The sequence below is a fragment of the Cnephaeus nilssonii genome (assembly GCF_951640355.1).
Source record: "Cnephaeus nilssonii genome assembly, chromosome: 13".
Classification (NCBI taxonomy): Eukaryota; Metazoa; Chordata; class Mammalia; order Chiroptera; family Vespertilionidae; genus Cnephaeus; species Cnephaeus nilssonii.
Window position 1 is genome coordinate 61,065,371 of NC_137084.1, and position 17,891 is coordinate 61,083,261.

Genomic DNA, 17,891 nt, shown 5'->3' on the forward strand with positions numbered 1-17,891 from the left:
AGGCATCCTCTTAAAGCCTTTCCCCAAATAGGCAAGGCTTTAAGAAACACCATTTGGCCTATGGCGTCAGGGCTTTAAGTTTACTATCTTTTTTGGCTCCTGCACAGTTGTGCTCATGTATCCTAATAACGTTACATCAATCTCCGATTCTAAAACTGTCGTTTATTTCATGACTTGTGTCATCATATGAAACGTGAGCCATTGATACCAATCTTAAAGGTATGCTTCAATTGGGGACCATCTGCTGCCCCTCCATCCTAACCACACACCCAGGTCCCCATCCTTATTGTCTTCGTTCTTCGTCCTGAAGCCTGTGGCAGTGCGAGCCCCTCAGCTCTGCTGGCTGCTAGACTTCTCCCACGCATTGGTGAGCGTTTTCTGCAGCTCCCCAACCTCTGCTTTCTCTGCAACTTTATCTGAAGCAAGCAGTCATCTCAATGAACATTTCAGCTCCTGGGAAAGAACCTGCTTCTCTTTGTTTCCATGCAATGAGCCATGCCTACCCTACATTCTTGGTTCAACCTAAAAGTAGTTAAAACAACACTTTAACTATAGAAAATTAAGGCAAAATACGTAAGTGCTTGCTAATGAACTGACCTCTTCTAATTGCTTACCCTTCTGAAAAATCCTTGATCATTGATTTGTATTGACTGACTTGTTTATTCTGTGTGTGTGTGTGTGTGTGTGTGTGTGTGTGTGTGTGTTCTTTTATTCCTAAAATCTGTACGGAGCTCTGTCTAGTTTCAGGGGCTTTTACTTTAGTTGGACAGCTGGTGTAGAAACCTATTCATGAATTCATTTTAGTGTTAGAACATTGTTCCAGATTATTAGAGCCCTAGGGATTTCTCTAGACCTTTCAAAATCAACAAAATCAGATTTCTAGTCTATTTAAACTTCCACCACTTTCTTCTCTTTCCCCACATTTACTTCCCCTCTTGTCTCTCCTGTCCTTTGCTTTCTTCCTCTCTTCTTCTCTGCTCCTTTTTTTCATGAATAAACTTTTGAGAGGCGGTAGTCTGAAATCCATGGACTCCCTGAAAATGGGTACATTATGTACATCACTGTGGTATATACGTGTGTGGCACTTCCTTGGGAGAATGTCTGTGATTTTTATCAGACTCTTTTTTTAAAAAAAATATATTTTATTTATTTTTTACAGAGAGGAAGAGAGAGGGATAGAGAGTTAGAAACATCGATGAGAGAGAAACATCAATCAGCTGCCTCTTGCACACCCCCTACTGGGGATGTGCCTGCAACCAAGGTACATGCCCTTGACCGGAATCGAACCCGGGACCCTTGAGTCCCCAGGCCGACGCTCTATCCACTGAGCCAAACCGGTTTCGGCTTTTATCAGACTCTTAAAGTAATTTGTGACCTAATCATTCCCCCACCTGCACCCCCCAAAAAGTCAAGAGCCACTTCCCTGGAATTCACGTTAGATAGAATCTTTGAACCCCGAGTCTGGTTTTTATTCTCCATTAAGAAGTTACTGAGTAGTGAGATGTATTGCGTTTCTAGAATTAGCAAGATACAGAGACAATAACCCCTTCAGAGACAAGACATAACGTGTTGATGACATTATTACTCACAAGGTAAGCCCTGCAGCTGTGTTTCTGTTAACCTGTATTGAGTGGCGGCGGCTTCGTCACAGCTGCCTTGCACACGTGGGGATCCCCTGTGGAGTGCATATGAAGTACTTCTTTTCCCAGGTCACAGAATTGTCAAGTGAGACTCGAAGAGGCGAGACCGTAAAGATCACTATCACTCTGACCGGGGAGCTGCCGGCAAGCTCCCCCGTGTGCATCCAGGTCTTCAGCATCATCTTCAAAAAGTAAATGTTGTCTTAAACGGGAATTTGAATCAGGCTGATGATGCCTTCCAGCACGGAGCCTGGGTATTAAGGTTATCAACCATGTGTGGGCAATATGCCAGCCCCAACGCCATCCTTAGAGCAGTTTTCCATGTGCCTCCATGTATTCGTGTCCCTAGCGAACTGGCATTACTCGCTCTTGTCCAGTGTTACCTGAGTTCAGACAGAACTCCAGGGTTGTGCTGTCCCGTGGTAGCGGCGAAGGTGCCTTTCCCCTTCCCTTCTTTTTCTGGACCCTCTACCTCCTCCTCCTCAAAGCTGTGTATGTCTGGGTTAGTATCGAAGGATTGTTTTTCTCCTAGTTGATTATTTTAGTGCGAAAGGCCATTGCCATCTGCTCTCTGCTGTCACTCAGGGGCAGAAGGAAGGCGGTGGCTAAGCTGCTGAGTTCTTCAAACTGATGCGGATCATTGCCTTCAGAGTCATTTGGGGGTTGAGTGGGGCTTGGTGAAGCGCAGAGTCCCTGCCCCTCAATGGACCCAGGGAACAAAATTTCGTGAGTGGGATCTGAAAATGCACGATTTTAGCAAGCTTGCCAGGTGGCACGTGGGTACACACAGCAGGCGAACCACTGTTTTCCGTGGTGCTGGTGTGGACAGCCAGGTGACCTGTTAGCCGAAGATTCGAGCTCTTTGCTCAACACTGAACTCTAGACAGGATGGCTGTGGCAGTTTGGGGTTTTGCTGATTAGGTCACATTATTTTCTCATTCTCGTTGGGCTTCTCATCTTTAGATGTTACCTGGGCTTCAGTTCAGTGCCCTGTAACGCCCTTTAGAAGCCAGTCTTGCCTGTACCTCCCTGAGAGAGGACTATGTTAAGTCAGCTGACATTTTGAAGGTGCTTTCTAGTTAGAAAGCTCTTTCGCTTGTAGTTGATCTTATTTGATCCTCACTCAAGTGCCCTGAAGCAGGTACTATGAAAACCCCCATTTCACAGATGAGAAGGCTGAGGCTCAATGACATCTACAACCAGAATCATGCAGTTGGAGCCCCCGTTTTCTGACTTCCAACCCTTACGTTTCCCGGATGAACTGGACAGCCTCAGAGCAGTGATGTGGCAGATCCCAGAGGGGACCAGGATTAGTTGTTGAAGAGGCACCCGTGTTGTTTGGCAGCACCTGGGCAGCTTGAACAGCCTCCTTAGAAACAGCTTTCTCATCTCAAATAGGGAGGAGGCCCGAAGAGCCTTCAAATATGGCCTGCCTCACCCCATCCATGCTAACCAGAAGGTTAGAACCACCATCGAAACGCTTTCAGTGGCCTCATACTTACCATTGCAGTTAAGTCCAGACAGATACTAATTCGTATGTCATTCTCAAATATGAAGTTATCGTTCTTATATATGCACTCATATGTACTTTAGTATCTGAATTTCCCAGGGCTATGAGAGATCTTTACTTTCTACCTATATTTACCATTATGTTCAGGAAGGGTACAAACTTAGAATTACACTGTTATTCACTGATGTTTACCAAAGAGTAAAAAAAATATATATATATACTTGCAGGATCTTAAAAAAATTGTCCATGTACCAAATTGGACGGAACTTCTATAAGCCTTCGGAGCCAGTGGAAATTCCCCAGCACAAGTAGGTTTATTTATAGTCTCTGTTACTCTGAAATTGTTATAATGTGAGCACCATAATTTACGATGCAATTTTATACTGTTATGCCTCCTATGAGAGACTCCATGGTATGGAAAGTAATGGGTTTTTTTAAATTTCAAGTTTTTTTATAGAATGGGGGAGTGGCCACGCGAAGCCACTGATATTAGTGTGCTAGATCACGATCAGACATCCTAGAAAGAATTCAGAAACTGAGTACTGTGTGTGTGACAAGTAATAATGAAAGGGGAATAAGCTATGTTATGCTTTACCACATAGTTAGTGTTCTGTTTTCTCGCTGTCAGGAAGTTAGCGTGGCCGGGAGGTTGGCATGAAATCATCGGGTAAGCAGAGGTCAGACAAACAAGTCAACTAAACTACCCCAGTGAAGGGTAGAACCATTAGGCACGCCTGCAGAATGTCCACTCTAACCTGGGGAGTAGACGCTGCAGAGCAAGGGCTCAGCTGTGTCTAGAACTGGGTGTTTTGCTCTCCACACTATGTGGCCAAGCTGACGACAGAGGCAGCCAGCCGCCCAGGACAGATACGTAAATAAAGGGGGAAGCACATAAAGATTGGAAATGCTGGCAAGGTGTCTGCCAGGCCCAGGCTGGGTGGGGGTAGGGGGGTGGGGGGAGTTGGGTCTTTCCTCATGCTAATTCAGAGTGGCAGCGTGGTCTACAGAAGGCCTGCTGTTCATCCCCAGTGCTTATCTTTCCACCTGGATTAGGAATTCTCACAGGCCCAGTGTGTACTGGGCTGGAGTGGGTGAAGGCTGGCTTAGTAAACAGTGGCTGAAGTACACAAAAATATAAACAAATGATTTTTTAAAAAATATTTGTTTACTCTTTCATGCCGCTTTGTCATTTTTCTCATATTTGACTTCAGTCTGTAATGTTCATTCGTGTGGGAAGGAGCTGTAGCCTCTGCTACAGTTTCTTTTGTATGTCTGTACATGGCGTCACTTCCGTCATTCCCTAACCTTGGTTGTTAAGTCTCTCCCTGTCTTCACCACTGAGTCACTGTGCTCTTCAGAGCACAGGTGTTTTCACGCTGTGGTTCTCAGCCAGGTGCAGTTCTGTCCCCGAGGGGACATGTGACCATGTCTATAGACATTTTGAGTTGTTGCAGCTGAGGATGCGGGGGGCACCTAGTGGGCAGAGGCCAGGATATGCTAAACATCCCGCAATGCGCAGAATGGCCCCTAACAAAAGCCTGTCCAGTCCACAGCACCACTAGTGTCAAGATTGAGAAGCCCTGCTGTACAGGAATATATTTGACCTTAAATACGTATTTAAAGACACTCTAGCTGGAAATACCTGAAGTTTTTAGTCAGCAAATGGAAGAAATTAGACTAAAGAAAAAAATGTTTCATAAAAACCTAGAGCATTGGAATGTTAAACCACCGTTTTAAAATGTTTTTTTTCTTTTTTATATTACTTTTTTTTGAAGGTTGTCCCTTTGGCCGGGGTTCGCCATTTCTGTGTCATACTTTGAAAGCAAGCTCCTGTTCAGTGCTAATGTGAGCTATAAAGTCCTGCGGAACGAGACTGTTCTGGAATTCATGACTGCTCTCTGCTACCAAACTGGCATGCCCAGCTTCACCCAGATGTGCGAAAAACAGCTGGTCGGGCTCATTGTCCTTACAAGGTGAAAGCCTGCTTTTAAATGATCTTTTTTTCCCAGAGAACGAATTACTGATGGTATTTGGGAACAGGGATAGCATCAAGGCGTTACCGGACAGGGACCTGGCTGGCCTATCGTGTGTGGGTTCTTGCCTTGTGCGGGAAGGATTTCCCAACACAAGCCCAGGTGGTTTTCGAGAGTGCATTTATTAAAGCTGGGGACAGTGAGACACGGGCGGCCTTGGGCTGGAAGAAGCAAGAGGAGAGAGAACAGGTGGGGAAATGAGCCCAGGCAGGGCGGCTTTGGCTCACTGAGAAGTCAGAGAAAAGGGGGGGTCTTGGAGGCAGGTTCAGGGGTTAGCTCGGGACTAGCTGCCACAGCCCATTGCCCCCCTCGTGGCAAGGCTCATGGGGTCCCTTAGAGTTTAGGAGATGAACGTCTGAGAGGGAGGAAGAGGGGAAGGGAAAGGCTTGGGCGTGCTTCTGGGAGGGAGAGTGCACCCTGGGTCATTTGTGAGGGGTTTAAGGCTGGGAGTTTAAGGGAAGTCTTGGGGAGGGTCTCAGTAGAATATTCGCCAGCTTTATGCTGATGCACCATACTGAGATTTAGTCCCTTAACTTCATCTGTCCTTGGGTGTGGTTGTCACAGAAGGCACTACTTGGACTTCTGCTATCTGTCTCCCTGAGTAGGGTGATTTAAGCTATTTGCCCTCTAGTTGGGAAGGAAAGTGTAAACCATTTACTCCTAAGTGTCCTTGGTTAGGGAAGATAGGATTTTGAGATTCACTACATGGCTGTAAATTGCTCGGCCATTTATCTCTCTCAGTTTCCCTATTCCACTTGTCCTGGCTTGCTGGCCTGTCTCAAGGATATCGGCCTGACCACAGATCTGATCAGTTCACCATTTGTTTAGAAGACCTGGCCGTTCTCAGTTGTCTAGAGTTCAGACTTTCCTGAGTGGTGTTCTGGACTGTCCACAATCTGACATGGGCCTGAATTATCTCTTGCTGCACTCCACTTGGGTTCCCTACCCCTAATTCTGCCTCTTATTTATTTGTTTGTTTTAAATATATGTTAATTGACTTCAGAGAGAAAGGGAGAGGGAGAGAGAGAGAGAAACATCACTGATGAGAGAGTATCATTGATCAGCTGCCTCTTGCATGCCCACACTGGGAATTGAGCCCGAAATCTGGGCATGTGTCCTGACTGGGGATCGAACCACGACACTCAACCACTGAGCCAAGCCAGCCAGGCTAATTCTGCCTTTTAAATGTACTTCCACAAAGCCCAGCTCAAACGTCACTGCTTTTCAGAGGCCAACACCTGTCCACCCAGTTGGAATTACTCAGTGCCCTCCCCTGTGCTACTCCCATACCTCGTTGCTGATAGCCACCTCTTCATTGTCATTTATTTCATTTAATGACAGTATAAGATAGAACATTAGGCCCACATCCTCTTCTCTAGAAGAGTATGAGGTCTTTAAGGCTGAGACCTTTCAAGCCTCCATGTTTGCCTGTACATAATTTGCCTTCCGTACACCTTGCACTCAATCACACACGGGCAGATGAGGTAACTTCCTGAGTACCAAAAAGTTCTCCGCATATTGTTGCTCATCCACAACACTTCCTGTGGAGGACCTGCCGGCCTTCTAGTCTGGCTCAGAAGTCCCCCGGAAAGTTGTTTTTCTGGTTTATAGAGCACAGAGGCGGGACTGGTTAGATTTCACACTACCTGGGGTGAGAAGGCCTCCTTCTTCTCCTATCTTGAGCTTCCTGATTGGTTTGTCTCACTGATTTAAAGTCACCTGGCAAGGTAAGGAGGAGATACTCCAGCCACACAGCCTGAATAGGACAAAAGCTTAGAGTGATCTTAGCTGACCTGCTTTGCATTTTTGCTGAGGGCCAGCCCTGGATGGAAGATAGAGCAGCATACCAGAATCCAGTGGTTGATTAACCCTCTTCTTGTGTGTGTGTGTGTGTTTGTTTTTTTCGGTGGTTTGTTTATTAGTTTGTTTAATCAGAAAATCTATCTGGGGCCTGGCTAGTGTGGCTCAGTTGGTTGAGCATTGTCCCATGCACCAAGAGTTTGCAGGTTTGATTCCAGGTCACGGGACGTGGCTGGGTTGCAGGCTCGATTCCCAGTATGGGGCATGCAGGAGGCAGCCCATCAATGTTTCTTTCTCATGGATGTTTCTATCTCTCCCCCTCTCCCTTCCTTTCCCTCTAAAATCAATTTTAAAAAATTAAAAAAGAAAAGTTATCTAGGGGCTCAAAAAAAAAAAAAAAAAAGCTGTGTGACACTGGAAGCTGATGGGGAAGTTTTGAACAATGGTTGGCCTTCCAACATTTATGAATGATTTACCGGAAGTCAGAGTGTCTATCAGTGAGAAAAACAGTTTGAGGTCTAACAAGTTTTCTGCCAGCTTTGTTGTAATACAGAGGTCCGCCCCCCCCCCCCCCGCCCGCCCCGTAGAGTGAAGAATTAATTATTACTCCTGCAGATAAGAGCTGATCACTTGTTTTAAAGTGACTATTTTTGTGTTACTCTCATATTTCTGAAATTCTCGAGTCTAATGCTTTGAATTAAAAGTGTAGTGAAACTGCTGCTTATCTTATATGACTTGAAAAAAATTTTAAGATTTCTTGCATTTACCAGATATAATAACCGGACCTATCGCGTTGATGACATTGACTGGTCGGTGAAGCCCACGCACTCCTTCCAGAAGCGGGACGGCACGGAGATCACCTATGTGGATTACTACAAGCAGGTCGGACTCTGTTCCCTTCATCCTCATCTCCCTCCCTCGTAGCTCAGAGAAATCTCCCTATGTCATTCCAAGTCCAACAGGTTCCTCAGATTGTCAGGCCGAGTCTGCCTCCAGTATGATTCTCTGACTTGTCCCTTCTCCTCCATCCCTGTCACCCTTGGCTTGGCCCAGACCCTCATCCTGTCTCCTATTGTTCTTCTTCCTGTAGGCTGAGTAATTGCTCTTAAAAGCATATCTGATAATGTCACTTCCACGCTTAAAATATTTTTATGGCTCCCCATTGCCTTAGGGGCTCCTGGGCAGAACTCCCAAGACCCTTTATAACCTTTCCCTGCCTCTTGAGCTTCTTCCCTTACCCCTCCCGTTCCCTTCATATGGTCTGTGGTGACTTCCCTGTGCATTTTTACACACGTTGCTTCCTCTTCCTGGACACCCCTTCACAGCCAGCCAACCACTAAACACTCTTCAACACTCAGCTCAGCTGTCAAGTCTTAGGGGAGCCCCCGGAAGCTTTCCCCATGGCCCCCCTTCCTGCACTTAGCTGCAGCAGGTCATTATGGGTAGGATGTGAATGGTCCAGCTCCCCTTCTGGACTTTGAGCTCTGTATTTCTGGATACCCACGGCAAGCACAGTGCCTTGCACGTAGTAGTAGGTACTCAAACATTTACTGATGGAATCTCCTGCTGCCTCTGGAAGCTTGATTCACAAGGATCACAATCACCCCTGCCCCCACCTCCACCTACAGTTCTCTTCAGAGGCTCCTTCTCCTTAATGGATAGTCGTATTCCAGAGAGTCTGAAAAATCTCACAGGTGTTTTAAAAAACAAAAAACACAAAGCAAAATCCTTTTCTTGACGTCTCCGCACTTCCAAGAAAAGCGGTCTCCTTTTTCTGCTTAGCTAATTTCTTTAGAAAGTCACCCTCATTAGCTCCAAGCACCTCTTCAGTTCTTCCTTCCCGAAGCCTCTGCAGGCTGGTGTCTGGGACCAGGCCTGGGGCGGGTTTGCCTTGGGCCGTCCTGTAGTGTGTGGGTTCCTGACATCGTGCAGGAAAGATTTCACAGCGTGAGTCCAGGTGATTTTGAGAGTACGTTTATTACAGCTGGGGACAGTGGAATGAAGGAAGGGCTTAGGATGGGAGAAGCAACAGGAGAGAGCCTAGATGGGGCTGCTTTGGCTTCTTAGAAATATTACTAGAGGCCCGGTGCACGAAATTCGTGCACGGGGGGCGGGGGTGTGTGTCCCTCAGCCCAGCCTGCACCCTCTCCAATCTGGGATCCCTCTCACAATCCAGGACTGCTGGCTCCCAACCGCTTGCCTGCCTGCCTACCTGATTGCCCTTAACCGCTTCTGCCTGCCTGCCTGATTGCCCTTAACCGCTTCTGCCTGCCTGCCTGTTTGCCCCTAACCACTTTTCTGCCAACCTGATCGACGCCTATCTGCTCCCCTGCTGGCCCGATTGCCCCTAACTGCCCTCACCTGCCAGCCTGGTCATCCCTAACTGCTCTCTCCTGCTGGCCCAGTTGCCCCAACTGCCCTCCCCTGCAGTCCTGGTCACCCCCAATTGCCCTCTCATGCTGGCCCAGTCGCCCCTAACTTCCCTCCCTTGCTAGCCTGGTCACCCCCAACTGCCCTCCCCTGCAGGCCTGTTCACCCCCAACTGCCCTCCTCAGCTGCCCCGGTCGCCCCTAACTTCCCTCCCTTGCTGGCCTGGTCACCCCCAACTTCCCTCCCCTGCAGGTCTGGGCCTCCCCCAACTGTCCTCCCCTGCAGGTCTGATCACCCCCAACTGCCCTCCTCTGCTGGCCCGGTGGTCCCTAACTTCCCTCCCTTGCTGGTCTGGTCGCCCCCAACTTCTCTCCCTTGCTGACCTGGTCAACCCTAACTGCCCTCCCCTGCTGGCCTGATCGCCCACAACTGTCCTCCCCTGCTGAGCATCTTGTGGCGGCCATCTTGTGTCCACATGGGGGCAGCCATCTTGTGTGTTGGAGTGATGGTCAATTTGCATATTACCTCTTTATTATATAGGATAGGAAAGAAATGAGCCCAGGTGGGCTGCTTTTGTTGGTGACAGTGAGAATGGCACCAGGTGTTAGACTGAGGGGTCAGACGGGACTTGGGTTCAGCAACCTCAGTATTTGAGTTCTGCCCACTGCTCCCCAGGTTGCAAGTCTCGTGGGGACCTTAGAGTTTAGGAGAAAGAGAGCAGAGATCCAAGGCATGGGCAGGCTCTAGTGAGAGCTCACTGTGGCTCCTTTGTCTTATGGCTTTTTTACCTTTTTTTTTGCCAGTGGGAATCCTAGGGGAGGTTTGGGGTAGGAGTGGGGGTCTCAACAGAATATTCATTAGTTTTCCAGGTGTGTCCTTCAGTATGTTGATTCATCAAAATGTGCTTACAGAGGCATCAGAGTTATTTTCTGATTAGTTTTATTTTCAAATAATGTCATCAAAGAGGGACTGGGACCAAGGCCCGTCTGCCCGGGGATGGTCTGACCTGTGTAAACCATTTGATCCTAAGTGTCCCTGGTGAGGGAAGATGAAACCTTGTGATTCAGTTTGAGCTGTAAATTGCTCAGACTGTTCGCCTTGATTAATTATTTTGTCTCAGTTTCCCTTATTCCACTTGGGAAGGAGTCTCCCTAGCCTCTTACTATTCTGCCTCAGAAATAGCTCTTTAAAGGTCAAATTCACTTACTGTTCTCATCCTAATGGTCCTTTGGTGGCATGTGACACTAGTGGCCACGCCCACCTGGCTGGCCTGCCCGCCGTGACTCTGGGGCACATCCCAGGTGGTTCTCCATGAGGGTTCAGATGGGTTTTTCTCAGCCTCTTTTGACGGTTCCCCCATCCCCTCCCCCAAACCTTAAATGCTATTATTCTCCATGGTCCTCTCGTACAGGATTTGTTCTTCATCTTTTGAGACCTCTCAAATATACTATTTTTGCCTTGCCCTCATTTCTCAATTACATACTCATCTCTATTTTCAGACCATATTTGCATGAGTATCCTGCAGGCATCTCAAACTAACATAATTCGTGCTGAATTCATTGTCTTTCTCACTTCCGCTCCTCCTGGGATTTCTGCGTCTCAGGAAATCATTGGCTTCCTTGTTCTGCTTCACCCTCACCTCCTCCGGTTGTCACCAAGATGAGTACTGCACTGCCTCCTTTATCCTTGAACTCTCCCTGGAGCCCGTGCCCTCCCCAGCCCGGTTCACACCTCAGTGCAGAACCTCTCACGGAGTCCCATCCCACCCGGGGAATTCTGGATTCCCACCCTCACGGACCCATCATCCTCACTGCCACCAGAGAGCTTTCTGAAACACTGCCCAGAACTGTGGGTAAGAGCTTAGCCCTGGAATAAGGTGGCCCTGGCATAGCTGTGTAACCTCGGGCAAGTCCCTGAATGTGAAGTGTCGTCGGTAAGGAGTCATCTGCCTGCTGTCATGGTGCGGTGTGAACACTGAGCGAGAGAATAGTGCACACAGAGCATTTAGCACATTGTGCCTGCACATGGGGAGCACTGGGTGAACAGTGGAGACCCTGCCCCCTTTTCCCAGCCTCCCCTTCTCATCTCTAGCATCACACAGTTTGTCCCAGCTCAGCTTTAGCCTCGTGTCCCGAGGCATCCCCACCACGCACCCCAGGCTGCTGTCGCCCAGTCCACTTGCTGCCACTAAATGCTCCTCAGCTTTCGCTCAGGTTCAGAAAGAAATCTGCCTAAAGCCACCCCGCACCTTTCTCCTTCGCCAGCGGGTAAAATCCTGGCTTCAAGGTCATTGTCCTCTCATTTGTGAAGTCCTCTCTGACTCTGCTTCCTGCCACAGTCACAGAAGAGCCGGCTGTCCTCGGAGCTCTTGTACCACTTATCCCACTGCTTCCAGAACACTCTTCCTTCTAGAACAGGGCCGGCGCCTGGCTAACCCCTGGTGCCTCATGCCTCACACGGCATCTTGTGCATAAAATGTGCTCCAGAGTGTGTGTTTGTTGAACACTAAGTGTGTGCAACATTTGGGTTTCTTTTCTGTGTGGTTAAGTTGGTTCTTCCTTGAGCCAGAGGTATGTCAGGACCTGTGACATGCCGAAGAGGGAGGCCTTGTAAAAGTCCGCTCACTTTCTTTGAAATGAGTTTTGTTCACTACATTTATCTTGTAATTAGGGAGGAAAAGAAACACGTTGTGCCTTTTTCTAGAATGTCCTCCTCCCTGTCCAGGAAAGGAACACTAAATTATGATGTAGTCCACTTTCAAAGTGAAGGACGTGTTGATAATTGACTTGTATGTTTCTCTCTTTTATTTTCTCATAAAAGATATTTTCATAGGCTAAGAACATTGGGGCAAGGAACAGGGTAAAGTTTACCTCATGACTTAGCATAGGGGGAAGAATTCTGGCCATACTCCACATAAATAGAATATTTCCCCCCTCCCCCACAATGAGAAGGTAAACAAAACAAAACAAAACAAAAAAAGAAAGAAAACAGAACAACACGCACACACAGAGAACATTCTCTTCCTGGAACATGTCCCGGCTTTGTTCAGGTTGTTACCCAGGCGTCCTTACACCCCCCACATTTTCTTCAAGGTGCCGTCTGGACTCTGCGTCCTTCCTAAAGCCTTCTCTGGTTTAAAAGCCATAAATTGTCTCACCATTTCTCCCCCCACTCCCGTCCCCCTCCCCAGGACCCAGTGCTAAATGGTGTAACAAGTGCTAAATGGTGTAACAAACCCTGGCCGTGCTAATGTCCAGTTATGGGGCCTTGGGAAAGTTAATGTCTCATAATCTTTCTTCATCTGTGAAGGGGATGATGATAATATGCCTCATAGGTTTGTTAAGGTTAAATGAGGAAAAATATAAGTACCTAGCATATCATTATTTGTGCTTCTCATCTACCTTGCTTTATAGGTAACTTATCCACCGCAGTTCCCGGAACGTGGTGGGCCCAGGACGTGTACTGAATTAATGAAGTCATGTATAAACACTCTTCCTTCTACAAAGGCTCTCCAAGCTTTGTAGCTATAACACTTTAAATTGCAATTTTCTAAACTGTTTTTTATTTTAATGACTAAAAGTCCTTATTGAAGTGGAGACACTCTCACTTCTTTTTTTTTATTATTTATTTTTTATTACTTACTTAGTTATGAGTATTGATGTCAGCATCACACAGTGCCCAGGCATTTTGTAATTCATAATTCCAGTTGTTCAGTCATTAGTGTTGAGCAAATTCTACTGGAAATGAATGTTAATTGGAACCTTTGCCTTTGGAAGAGAAATGAACTTTTGGCAAGGTGAAAATACTGAAATTCTGAAAATACTGGAATTGGAGAAGCAAGGGGGTGAGGTTGGAGCTCATTAAAAAACCAGACACAATGCTAGTGGTTCCATGGGCTATTTCTGAGCTACTGTTCTCATTTCAGAGGTGAGGAAAGGTAGGTACCGTATTTTCCGGCGTATAAGACAACTGGGCGTATAGAAGATTTTCCTGGGTTAAAAAGTCATCTCATACGCCGGAAAATACGGTAAGTTCTCCAGTGTCCTCGTCCAATTAAGTAGAAGGGTTGGGGGTCAGATTCACATTTGCCAGACTTCACAGCTGCTTCCCTATAACATCTGACAACCCTGGAAGTTAAGCTCTTTTTTTGGGAAAGCTGAGGTTGACTTAAAATAACCCTTGCCTCCAACTTGTGTATAGATATTTTCAAAATGAATGTGGGATCTTGGAGCCCATTAGTTATGCATGGGCAGCCCATCTGAGTCATCAAAAGTGGAGATGCTGGCCTTGAGGCAGCTACAGGAGGGTCGGGCACTGTGTATGGAGCCAGCTGGAGGCTCCTCTGTGGGTGAAACCCAGAAGAGAGCATGGAAATGATTGAAAACAAGACAGAACAATGGTGTACTATCTATATATATATAAAAACCTAAGCGACTGGACCAGCTGACCGTCTGGTAGCTATGATGCAAAATGACCACCAGGGGCAGACGCTCAATGCAGGAGCAGAAACCACAGGCATGGGAACATGGAACAGACTGATGAGTCTCAGAGGGAAGGGAGTACGGGGGAGGGGTCAGGGCAGAAAGAGATTAACTAAAGATCTTAAATGCATACTAGAGGCCCGGTGCACAGATTCGTGCACAGGTGGGGCCCCTCTGCCTGGCCTGTGGGGATTGAACCCAGACAGGCTCTCCATCATCCCCTGAAGGGTCCCAGATTGTGAGAGGGTGCAGACCAGGCTGAGAGACCCCACTGATGCATGAATCTGTGCACCGGGCCTCTAGTAAAAGATAATTAAAGACTGGCCTTCCGATATAAAAGATAGAACCCGAGAAGAAGGAAGTAGAAATGACTAGGTAATCATGGGATATTTTTTTTCTTCATTGAAATATTTGCTTATGTTTCTTTTGTGATTACCTTGTTGTTTATAAGCAGAGATGCTCATTTTACAGTTTCCCTATTAACTTTTCCCTCATTAATCTTGCATTCTATAGCAATATGATATTACTTTATCTGACCTACATCAGCCAATGCTTGTTAGTCTGTTGAAAAGCAAGAGAAATGACGTTGAGGCTCGGATGGTTCACCTGATACCCGAGCTCTGCTTCCTAACAGGTAAAGTTTATGTTTTATGCTCTGGCAGGTTCCTGATCGGGCGCAGGCTTCTGACACTTAGCAGTGGGCAGGACCTCCTTCAGTTAGCTGAGCACCTGAGCATGAACTCAGCCCATGGAGGAGGGACCCTTAAAGACTTTACTTAGTAGTAGAGAAAGTGGGGAGGATGGAGTGCCCTTTGGAAACTGCTTGGCACAGTAAAGGTTACCTATTTTCTTCATCTCGTGTATTCCATTTGTTATTTCGATGTAAAATAAATATGGCCCGGATGTTTTTCTAAACCCAAGCTGCTGCCCTTCTTCATTTTTTGAAACTCACTAGTTTAGGAAGTGATTGGACTGTTTCTCCCGTGTCCTGTGCCAAAAGGACCCTTATTTTCCTTTTGCTTGTGCTTCCAGAAGGTAATCTTCACTGTAGAGTGGAATCTGCGTAACTGTCTCGAGTACTTTTCATCACGTTCCTTTGATTGTCGGGGTGGGACTAAGGAGGGAGGACTTTCACTTTTTACATTTTCGTATTGCTCGAACCAGTGAGGGTGTGTAGATGTTTACTTTGCGATTAGAAATGCTCGTAAGGATATATTCCTTGAAGGGAGGGATGCTTAGTCTAGTGGTGTTCTGATAGTCCAGATCTGCACAGTCCCATAGGGTAGCCAGAAAGCACATGCATTCACTGAGCACTTGAAATGTAACGAATGTGGTTAAGGGATGTGCCACGAGTGCAAAATGCAGACTAGATTTCTAAGACTTAGAATAAAAAACAGGAAAATAACCCAATAAAGTTTTTACATTGGTTTCATGTTGAAATGATAGTATTTTGGATATATTGAGTTAAGTAATACATACTATTTAAAGTAACTTCATTCCTCCCTCCCTCCCTCCCTCCCTAATGTGGCTACTAGGAAAGTTAAAATGACACGTGTGGCATCATTTCTATTGGCGAGTGCTATCCAGACCCTAACTCTGAAAAGCTTACACTGTGCCTGAGATGGGTTGGGATTACATTGTAGACTAGGTATTCACTTTTTTCACTTTATTTTTGCTTACATTTCATAGGACTGACTAGCCAGGCAACCTCGGATTTCCAACTGATGAAGGCTGTGGCGGAAGAAACGCGACTCAGTCCACAAGGAAGGCAGCAGCGCCTGGCAAGGCTTGCTGATGACATCCAGAGGTACGGCGGGGGGGGGGGGGGGGGGGGGGGGGCGCCTCCCCAGGGGGGGGCGCCTCCCCAGGACTAGGGTGTACCTGCCGAAGGCCTCGGTATAGACCTGGCTGATCTGTGGAATGTTTCATTCCCTGGTGGGAATGTCTCATTCCTATTGTCTCAGAGTGAGGCCCTTGGGAATTGTGTTGTCCTGGGTCACGCTGGCAGAAGTACCACCCACTTCAACTAGACGGCTCTGCTTTCATCCATTTCATACAGTGAGGCTCTGGATAAAAGTTTGAATGAAGAAAAGGGCTGTCATTGAAAATACAAAATCTGCCCTGCTGGTGTGGGTCAGTGATTGAGGTCACATTTTGATTCCCGGTCAGGGCACATACCCAGGTTGTGGACTGGATCCCCAATAGGGGGCATGCAGGAGGCAGCCCATCAATGATTCTTTCTCTCATCATTTATGTTTCTATCTCCCCCTCCCTCTTCTTTCCTCTCTGAAATCAATAAAAATGTATTTTCAAAAACAAAAACAAAATCCTTCCAAACTACCACTCCAGGCCCCCAATATTCAGGGTCAGGAATGTTCAGATCCTAATAGAGTGGCCGCAGCACACTGATCATTAGGAAAACTCCTCTGTGTACTCTTTAAACTTAGGAATACCTTTGTGCCCTTCGGTTCAGCACACCTGATTCTCAGATGGCATTCCAGCACTCATTTGTGACAATGAGCTGTAACCTGTGATGGGAAAATTGAGCTTCTCCCTGGTTCTCCCTGCTGACATCCTAAAACGTCACTGTCTAGTACTGTAGCCTCACATAACTATTGGGCACTTAAAATGTGGTTAATGCCACATCTTGGAATGGTTGCATGTTGGCTACATTGGGTTAAATAATATATATGTATATAAATAATTGTACCTGTTAATTTTTACTTTTTTAGTGCAGTTACTGGAAAATTTAAAATGAAATATGTGGCTTGCTGTATATTTCTACTGGGCAACATTGTTGTAGAATGATCTTTCAAAAATATATTTTTTTATTGATTTCAGAGAGGAAGGGAGAGGGAGGGAGAGATAGAAACATCAATGATAAAAGAGAGTCATTGATCGGCTGCCTCCTTCATGCCCCACACTGGGGATCGAGCCCGCAACTCAGGCATGTGCCCTGACCGGGAATCAAACCGTGACCTCCTGGTTCATGGGTGGATGCTCAACCACCATGCTATACCAGCTGGGCTGATCTCGCTTCCTCTCTCTCTAAAAATAAAAAAAATAAAAAAATCTTTAAAGAAGTTTTAAGAGTTTGCTCAAGGTCACATATCATTAAATGTTAGCACTAGGAGTGAAGCCGGTCTGTCTGACTCACAGGCCCATTTTGCTAACCAACATGCCGCACTGGAAGCTTTTCCATCCCTGCCAGTCCCAGATGGGCACAGTTGTCCCGTAATTCTTTTGAGCAGGAGAAAAACCGTTAGTGATTAGAAATAAGTCGGGAATCCTAAAACAAACAAACAAAAAATCAGTCTCTGAATAATTCAGGAAGTTATAATTCTGTCTCTAATTATTAAATTCTTTAGAAAATAAGCACTTGAATGACTTAAGCCTCAACTCTATCAACAGAAACAAGGATGCTCGTTTTGAGCTGGAGACCTGGGGGCTGCATTTTGGATGCCAGATGTCACTGACTGGCCGGGTTGTGCCTTCTGAAAAAATATTAATGCAAGACCACATAGTAAGTGCAGTGATTTTATATTTATTTAACATTAAGTTCCATCATACGCCAGAGTGACCAAGTGGGCTTGTCATATTCATTAGGTTTCTCTGTGCCCATGTTCATACACTCCCTTTGTCCTAAACCTCGAGGTCCCCTCTGTTTTCCTTTTCAGTTTCCGGGTACTTGCTCGGCTTAGGGCACCCAGAGGACATGATTGAGGTCAGTGTGATGTGGTGTCACATTTAAAGGTGCATTTTAAAAAATGGTATTTTAAGCCATTGCAATTAAAACATGCCCACCTATTATAGGATACTGTTAGTACTCTTATGTCACTAAAAAAAAATCATAGTACCTGGGAAAATTCTACTAACTGGTGAAGGTTAATTTTAATACATTTTTTCATGATACCAGAGTTGTTTTTATCCCAAAGTAAAATGCTGCTCAATGGGCATAAACATGAAGAAATTCGCCCAGAGCACATCCCCAGCCAAAGCATTTAGGGAGGAAAGCATTCTGAAACGTTAAGAGACCAATCATTGCTTCTTTAGGGCT

General features: G+C 46.3%; 1 protein-coding gene across 2 annotated transcripts in view; it reads left to right on the top strand.

Moving 5' to 3' along the window:
• Nucleotides 1-17,891, top strand: part of PIWIL4 (piwi like RNA-mediated gene silencing 4) — a gene marked incomplete at its 5' end in the record, with an annotated part of 110,300 nt that overhangs the window by 75,539 nt on the left and 16,870 nt on the right. For both annotated transcript variants that reach the window (XM_079789372.1, XM_079789373.1), the window contains 7 exons: nt 1,710-1,831; nt 3,378-3,458; nt 4,926-5,123; nt 7,754-7,865; nt 14,348-14,468; nt 15,524-15,641; nt 17,246-17,357. In XM_079789372.1, the coding sequence (XP_079645498.1) occupies nt 1,710-1,831; nt 3,378-3,458; nt 4,926-5,123; nt 7,754-7,865; nt 14,348-14,468; nt 15,524-15,641; nt 17,246-17,357 (864 nt within the window). The remainder of the gene's footprint in view (nt 1-1,709; nt 1,832-3,377; nt 3,459-4,925; nt 5,124-7,753; nt 7,866-14,347; nt 14,469-15,523; nt 15,642-17,245; nt 17,358-17,891) is intronic.